A 9,096-nucleotide genomic window follows, 5' to 3' on the forward strand; every position below is an offset into this window, starting at 1 on the left:
CGACGGATACTCCGTCACTAAATTTATCGAAAGGATAAACTGATCCGTCGCTAAAATCCTCACTAGGTAATTAGCCACACTTTATTTAGCTATGGAGTATGTCCGTTGCTAATCCATCACAAACAACATTTAGCGACGGAATAGCGACAAATTCGTCCATCTCTAAAACCCATGTTTCTAGTAGTGAGAACAAAGCCACATGATATCATCTATAAATAATATCGTCTTTAATGATAAGAATACACAATTATATTTTTTTTTCATAATATTTACAGTTTGTGTGAACCAAAGACATACACGTTGTACCTAGTAAATGTCTAGTTACATTGACATCTTTTCTTAAGTCAACACCAACTAAAGTTTGGAATACCTTTTATGACAATATTAATAACTACTATTATTGAATATTGACTTCACTTTCTCAAGAGAACCTCGGTAACTAATTTATCAAAGTTGAGATAAGACGACCCCTCAATAGCAATTGCTTCTTCCGCTTTCTTCTTCGATTCCAAAGCCTTACATTTTATCATTTTCCCTTTCTTCCCATCCATCATCTCCCTCACCTGAGCTTCCACCTCCTCTCTCTTCACATTGGAATCTATTTCCATTCCAATCCCCCACTCTACACAACTATAACGACAATTCGTTTGTTGCTCTGCAAAAAACGGCCAACAAATCACCGGTACACCGCTGCTAATACTCTCAATAATCGAGTTCCATCCACTATGAGTCAGGAATGCTCCAATTGTTGGGTGCTTAAAACCTTCAAATATAGACCAATAAAGAAACTTTTTAGTGACAGATTTAAATTTATGTGTGACATTAGGGTGAACAAAAACGATCCGAAAACCGAAAAACCGCGAAATAACCGAAAACCGAAACCGAACATAGAACCGACGGTGCAGTTTTAAATTTTTACAAAACTGCAAATTTCGGTGCGGTTCGGTTTTAATCCGTACAACCGCAAAAAAACTGAAATAACCGCAATATATACATATATATATATATATATATATATATATATATATATATATATATATATATATATATATATATATATATATATATTGAATTTATTTTGTTAGCGTAGTGGCATACTATGATCTTAAATATAGGCTATTTTGAATTTAGAATTAACTAAATTTTAGAATATTTTAGTTACTAATTAAATCCGCACAGAATCCATCCCACCAACCGTACTAATATGTATGTATGTTAGAAATTTAAATAAGCATAAATTTTAGAATATTTTAGTTGCTCCAAAGAGATATATATATATATATATATATATATATATATATATATATATATATATATATATATATATATATATATATATATATATATATATATATATATATATATATATATATATATATATTCAAGATTAAATAAGAAGGAAACTTTTGGTAGAAAGGTAAAAAGTTTTTTTTTCTACATATTTTTTTAGTGAACATACAAAATGAATCATTAGATGATTCAAAGGTAAGATGATTCACAAGAAAAAAATTCCAAAAAAACATCTTCATTATTTATTTTTAAGTAAATTAAGAAAAAATTCACTTTTATTACAATTTTAATGAATAACAACGAAATCATTGTGTAAATTAATCATCGGTGTGTTTTTTTGAGAGTTTTTTTTTTGGTGAATTATGTTATTTTTGATTCACCTAGTGATTAATTTCTTTTGTTCGTCAGAAAAGTATGAAGAAAAAAAACTCTTTCCTTCCTACCATAAAAAATTTATTACCGGATATATAAATATATATATATATATATATATATATATATATATATATATATATATATATATATATAAGGATTATATGGAAAATAAATGATTACAGCAACACATATTTGAACCAATGAAAACGTAACAACGCATCTCTTTAGGTAACTAAATAAATAACTTCCACAATATATTTTGATTAAAAAAAACTTAGAAAGTTTAAGCTATAAACATAAACCAAATTCAACTACATGACTTTAGGATAACTACATAAGTTATATTTCACTCTTAGAAAGTTTAAGCTATAAACATGAACCAAAAACCCTATAAAAGTTATAAAGTTATATTTCACTACAAATTCAACTAAAAAAACTTAGAAAGTTTAAGCTATAAACATAAACCAAAAACCCTATAAGATTTCAAAATTTTGCTCTTACTTTTACTGTTGAAGATTTTTTAAGTTATATATATATATATATATATATATATATATATATATATATATATATATATATATATACACACGAAAAATTGTAATAAAGTCCCTACATATTGGCCTCTTAATCGAGTTCCATCCACTATGAGTCAGGAATGCTCCAATTGTTGGGTGCTTTAAAACCTTCAAATATAGACCAATAAAGAAACTTTTTAGTGACAGATTTAAATTTATGTGTGACATTAGGGTGAACAAAAACGATCCGAAAACCGAAAAACCGCGAAATAACCGAAAACCGAAACCGAACATAGAACCGACGGTGCAGTTTTAAATTTTTACAAAACTGCAAATTTCGGTGCGGTTCGGTTTTAATCCGTACAACCGCAAAAAAACTGAAATAACCGCAATATATACATATATATATATATATATATATATATATATATATATATATATATATATATATATATATATATATATATATATATATATATATATATATATATATATATATATATATATATTGAATTTATTTTGTTAGCGTAGTGGCATACTATGATCTTAAATATAGGCTATTTTGAATTTAGAATTAACTAAATTTTAGAATATTTTAGTTACTAATTAAATCCGCACAGAATCCATCCCACCAACCGTACTAATATGTATGTATGTTAGAAATTTAAATAAGCATAAATTTTAGAATATTTTAGTTGCTCCAAAGATATATATATATATATATATATATATATATATATATATATATATATATATATATATATATATATATATATATATATATATATATATATATATATATTCAAGATTAAATAAGAAGGAAACTTTTGGTAGAAAGGTAAAAAGTTTTTTTTTCTACATATTTTTTTAGTGAACATACAAAATGAATCATTAGATGATTCAAAGGTAAGATGATTCACAAGAAAAAAATTCCAAAAAAACATCTTCATTATTTATTTTTAAGTAAATTAAGAAAAAATTCACTTTTATTACAATTTTAATGAATAACAACGAAATCATTGTGTAAATTAATCATCGGTGTGTTTTTTTGAGAGTTTTTTTTTTGGTGAATTATGTTATTTTTGATTCACCTAGTGATTAATTTCTTTTGTTCGTCAGAAAAGTATGAAGAAAAAAAACTCTTTCCTTCCTACCATAAAAAATTTATTACCGGATATATAAATATATATATATATATATATATATATATATATATATATATATATATATATATATAAGGATTATATGGAAAATAAATGATTACAGCAACACATATTTGAACCAATGAAAACGTAACAACGCATCTCTTTAGGTAACTAAATAAATAACTTCCACAATATATTTTGATTAAAAAAAACTTAGAAAGTTTAAGCTATAAACATAAACCAAATTCAACTACATGACTTTAGGATAACTACATAAGTTATATTTCACTCTTAGAAAGTTTAAGCTATAAACATGAACCAAAAACCCTATAAAAGTTATATTTCACTACAAATTCAACTAAAAAAACTTAGAAAGTTTAAGCTATAAACATAAACCAAAAACCCTATAAGATTTCAAAATTTTGCTCTTACTTTTACTGTTGAAGATTTTTTTAAGTTATATATATATATATATATATATATATATATATATATATATATATATACATATACACACGAAAAATTGTAATAAAGTCCCTACATATTGGCCTCTTAATCGATTTAGTCATTATATATTATTTTTATTAAATTAAGTCCCAAATATTGGTAATCGTATTCAATTTAACCCTTTGACCCGGGTCAACAGGTCATCCAATTTCAAAAATTACATTTTTTACCCAAATTTCAAAATTAAATACAAATTTGGTCAAAATTTTACACTTTTGGCCCAGATTTTAAATTTTGTTACAAATTTGGTAAAAAATTTACCTTTTTTGCCCAAATTTTACAATTTCATTATGAATTTATCCCAACTTTAAATTTTTTTACAACATTTTTTCTCAAAAAATTGTTTCAAAAATGTTTTTTCTTTATAAAATCATATTTACACAAAAAAAACGTATTTTCACATAAAAATCTTATAATTTCCATATAAAAACTTTTTTTAAAAAGTTTTTGTATATGAAATATCTATTTATAAAAATACATATTTATTAGGTATATAATTTTATAAAATTCCGTTTTTACAAAAAAATGTATACAAAAACGTATTTTACAAAAAAAATGTATGCAAACGCCTATCACCTTTATATATATATATATATATATATATATATATATATATATATATATATATATATATATATATATATATATGCACACAAATATGTGTGTATCTATATTTTTTTTTATAAAATCATGTTTTTTATATATTTTTTTTATAAAAACGTGTTTGAATAATTTGTTATATAATACGTGCTTGTATACATCTTATAAAATCGTGTTTGTATACATCTTATAAAAACGTGTTTGAATAATTTTTTATATACTACATGTTTGTATATATTTTATAAAATCGTGTTTGTATACATTTTATAAAATGTATACAAACACGTATTATATAAAAAATATTCAAACTTGTTTTTATAAAAAAATATAAACAAACACGAATTTATAAAAAAATATAGATAAAATAGGTGTTTGTATATATTTTTTGTAAAATACGTTTTTGTATACATTTTTTTTATAAAAACCGAGTTGTATATATTTATATACTTAATACATATTTGTTTTTATAACTAGATATTTCATAAACAAAAAAGTTTTTAAAAAAAGTTTTTATATAGAAAATATAAGCTTTTTAAGTGAATACACGTTTTTTGGTATAAATATGATTTTATAAAGAAAAAATATATTAGAAACAATTCTTTGAGAAAAAAAGTTGTAAAGAAAACTAAAGCTAGGATGAATTCATAATAAAATTCTAAAATTTGGGCAAAAAGGGTAATGTTTTGACCAAATTTGTGACAAAATTTAAAATTTGGGCAAAAAGTGTAAATTTTTGACCAAATTTGTAATAAATTCTGAAATCTGGTCCAAAAAATTAATTTTTGAAAATTGGATGACCTGTTGACCGGGTGAAATGGTTAAATTAAATACGATTACCGGTATTTGGGACTTAATTGAATAAAAAAAATATATATAGGGACTAAATCGATTATGAGGCCAATATCTGGGGACTTTATTGTAGTTTTCCTATATATATATATATATATATATATATATATATATATATATATATATATATATATATATATATATATATATATATATATATATATATATATATGACTTGAATGCGTGCTTAAATAATGCATCTGGACTATTTACCAATTTTTAATGTGGTTTGGTTTTATTACTCAGCGATTAGAAAGAATAAACATCACCTGTTCTTGAGGGCACCAACTAGTCACCATGCCTCTCCCTTTTGTCTCGTCAACAAACTCTGGTGGCATCATGGCCTCATTGCCTCCGACAATGTCGGGCCTTGTAATCCACAAGAAATCTTTCTTGCTATTCGCCAGTCCCCACCCAAACTCGATGAGTTGTTCTTTTGTCATGACTGTAATGCTTCCAAAGTTAACGTAAACAACTGAGCCAGGGTCTTTTGTGTCAAGCCAACTGATGCAACTCTCATCTTCCTTCCAGAGGTTGGACCCAATGTGTTTGACCTGATCATTTTCAATATGTTGTTGCATCAAGTGTAGTGGGCCTATGGTGAAGGTTCTTGGATTTAAGACAATTAAAGGGTTAAGGCTATCTTGTTCTAAGGCGTCGAAAGTGTTAAGCACGACAGTCGAGCCTCTAGGGATAGCTGCAGCCTCAGTTATGAAATAGTTCAACATGGTGTCATTTATGTCTGTGGTTCGAATGAAACTGGGGAAATCCTTTAATTGGTAATTGGATGCTATTCATTCCAGGGATCCAATCTAAGCTTGTCTCCAAATACCCATTTGTTACCTCGCTCATATCTGTATCATTTCAATAGTTACTTTTCATGAGTATCTATATGTACGTAGAAAGGTAAAACTAAATTTATTTGTCGGAAAATAAATAACTTTTATACAAACTTAATAAAATGGTAACGGTGTATATAAAGAGATTAGAAAAATGCACATATGCAAAAAAAAAAAAAAAAAAAGTGTTTATTATCGTTTTTATAAAATCTATTGACAACATATATATATATATATATATATATATATATATATATATATATATATATATATATATATATATATATATATATATATATATAGTCCTGTTCCGATGAGAACTCAAAAAATGGTGTGGACTACGAGAAAAATTTTTCACCACTTATTTCGTCAAGTGTATTACTTGATTGTGGTGTGTTCGCATGTGACTCACGTCCGTGATAATTAATATGGACTCGAAGATTTAATCACTTACGACGAACGTCTATGAAAAATTATTTAAGTTATTTTTATTATTTATTTTCGTTCATTTTCTATTTTTTTAACTTCTTAATTAAAAAAGAAATTTAACAGATATATACTTAGTTTTAACGTTTTTTATTTTTTACGTTTATTTTTGGAAAAACTTATTTTTTTTCTTATTCTTTTTCGTTTTTTATTTATTTTATTTTTTAATATATTTATTACATATTTATTACTTGATTGTGGTGTTTTAACGATTTTATTTTTTACGTTTATTTTATATATATATATATATATATATATATATATATATATATATATATATGGGACGGGTCATTTGCGAATAAAAAAATAGAGATCTTGAGATTTAGCCTTAGCTACATATTTTCTCATTTGCTGCTGTAACGATCGAGCGTACTAGCCGCAACGAGGGATGCCAAATCATAAATGATTATATGACAAAGATGTATAACCATATGTGATTATACATGTTTATACATATATTGTTAATCATAAATGATTATATATATATATATATATATATATATATATGTATGTATGTATGCTCACAGATTAAGTAATCATATATGATTATGATACTTGGTAGTGGAAGAGGTGGTGGTGGCAGACGTGACGGTGGTATAAGTGACGGTGTTGACAATTGTGGGGTCGAATGGTGATAGAGGTGGTGGTAGTGGTGGTGGCGGTGGCGGTTGTGGTGGTGTAGATGTGGCGGAAGAGAAAGAAACAGGCAAAGCTATATAACTTTCATGATTATAACAAGTTTGTCATGCTGGTATACTACCGATGGTTAGAGTGGTTGATGTGAAATATAAGAGTGAGGTTGAATTCAAAGATTTTTATTTTTTTTAATGTCCACGAAACCTATATATATATATATATATATATATATATATATATATATATATATATATATATATAAAAGCTGGTGTTACAAAAAAAATTATTATTATTATAACCAAATGACTTGTAGCCTAATAGTATTAGTTGTTGTGCTACTTTCTTGAGGTCAAGATTTTAAGTCTCGTCTAGAACATATATAATATTAATAATAGTTTAGTAAGAGTATAATAGATATATTGTTCCAAAAAAAATAATAGAAAATAACAAAAATAACAAAACAAATTAAAAAATAAATATATATAAAAACACCACAAATAAAACAAACGACATCGCTATATATGCATTATGTAGGTTGTCTCCTTTGATAAAGTTATGCATATTTGATTGGATATCCTATCCGAAAGTAGGACTTTAGATCATTAGGAATACTCTCCTCGACAACTGTCGTGGAGAGATTCGAGATCAGCCACCAAAACGCACGAACCCACTTCGGAATGCATATAACGACCGGAAGAGAAGAACTAAGAGAGAGAGAAGACAGTCGCCTGAGAGTGAAGAAGAAACGGATTGGTCGTCTGCCTCCGTGCTCGCCACCACAAATCATCACGACCACGAGCCACCACGGACCGGTGGGATAGTGTTGACGGTTGTTGCAGATATAGAGGACGGGCTTAGATATAATAAAACCGTACTAATGATCAAATAGAAAAAGTTATATTACAAAATAATAAAATAATATCATTGTTAAAGATAAAACAAAATTCAAACATTTCACTGGAAAAGGCCAACGATCAAAGTGTCATAAATATGGTTTTGGCAAGATGGAACTCCAGAAAGCAAGAATAAGAACAGTAATTTCACCTTTGAGGGGAGTATAACCCCTTTCAACAAGATCATGATGGTGAGTGTAAGCCAAAACTCCGCAGGCACTCGGCGTCCAGAATAATACTTCTGGCAACCCAAACTTTTGGGCAGCTTTAAGCGTAAAGCTCATGCAACCATCGGATATTATACAGGTCGGAGGTGGCACGTCAGACTCCTCGCCACCTTTAAGCCTACTGATCAGCTCACAGAAAGGTTCGAAACTTTGCTTAGGAACAGATTCACAGAGGGCCGGGATGGACTGGGTGGCTTCCACATCAGAGGGTGGAAGACCATCGGGGATGGAGTAGAAACGAAAATCGGGCAGACCATCAAGGGAGGAAGAACCTCGGGATCTGAGCAGGCGCTTATGGTTGTAGTGGGTGTTGACGAAGGAAATATGGAAGCCCTTAAAGTGAAGGAGCTTCGCAAGTTTCATCATAGGGTTGATGTGGCCTTGTGCTGGATAGGGGATGCATATGGCATGTGGCTTCTCCATTTCTGCTATGGAACCAATCTGCTGCAGTATTTATTTATGTGTCTTGAGGGAGAAAGCAAACTAGTGGTGGTAGTATTTAGCATGTTTCATTTTATCGAAAATTTCTTATAATTATTTGTAGAATAACTTATAGTTTTAGTCCCCGTGGTTTATATCAATGTACATTTTTTAATTTTTAACATTTCTTGTTCATGTGGTTTGCAAAAGTTGCATGTGTGGTCCTAAAAACTAATTCCATGAAATCTTATCAGATAAATGTATATAAAATTAAAATTATACCCCTCATTCTTTTCCTCAATTTTTTTTGCAAT

At 27.4% G+C, this 9,096-nt stretch overlaps 2 protein-coding genes across 3 annotated transcripts; both read right to left on the bottom strand.

Annotated features, from left to right (window-relative positions):
* Nucleotides 1-205: 205 nt before the first annotated feature.
* On the bottom strand, nt 206-5,862 carry LOC128125885 (UDP-glycosyltransferase 85A8-like). The gene is made up of 2 exons (XM_052765806.1): nt 5,551-5,862; nt 206-923 (listed from the first exon to the last, which is right to left on the bottom strand). The coding sequence occupies exons 1-2, from the start codon at nt 5,860-5,862 to the stop codon at nt 414-416; spliced, it is 822 nt and encodes a 273-aa protein (XP_052621766.1). The 3' UTR covers nt 206-413.
* LOC111894001 (UDP-glycosyltransferase 85A8-like) lies at nt 2,205-8,865 on the bottom strand. Of its 2 annotated transcripts, XM_052765292.1 has the most exons (3): nt 8,287-8,865; nt 5,551-6,135; nt 2,205-2,348 (listed from the first exon to the last, which is right to left on the bottom strand). In XM_052765292.1, exons 1-2 carry the CDS (start codon nt 8,783-8,785, stop codon nt 6,014-6,016), a joined length of 621 nt encoding a protein of 206 aa, XP_052621252.1. In that variant the 5' UTR covers nt 8,786-8,865; the 3' UTR covers nt 2,205-2,348; nt 5,551-6,013. The 2 variants fall into 2 exon arrangements, with proteins under 2 accessions (XP_052621252.1, XP_052621253.1); XM_052765293.1 differs by lacking the exons at nt 2,205-2,348; nt 5,551-6,135 and adding an exon at nt 7,605-8,116.
* Between the last annotated feature and the right edge of the window lie 231 nt (nt 8,866-9,096).

This window comes from Lactuca sativa, chromosome 7, assembly GCF_002870075.4.
Source record: "Lactuca sativa cultivar Salinas chromosome 7, Lsat_Salinas_v11, whole genome shotgun sequence".
NCBI lineage: Eukaryota > Viridiplantae > Streptophyta > Magnoliopsida > Asterales > Asteraceae > Lactuca > Lactuca sativa.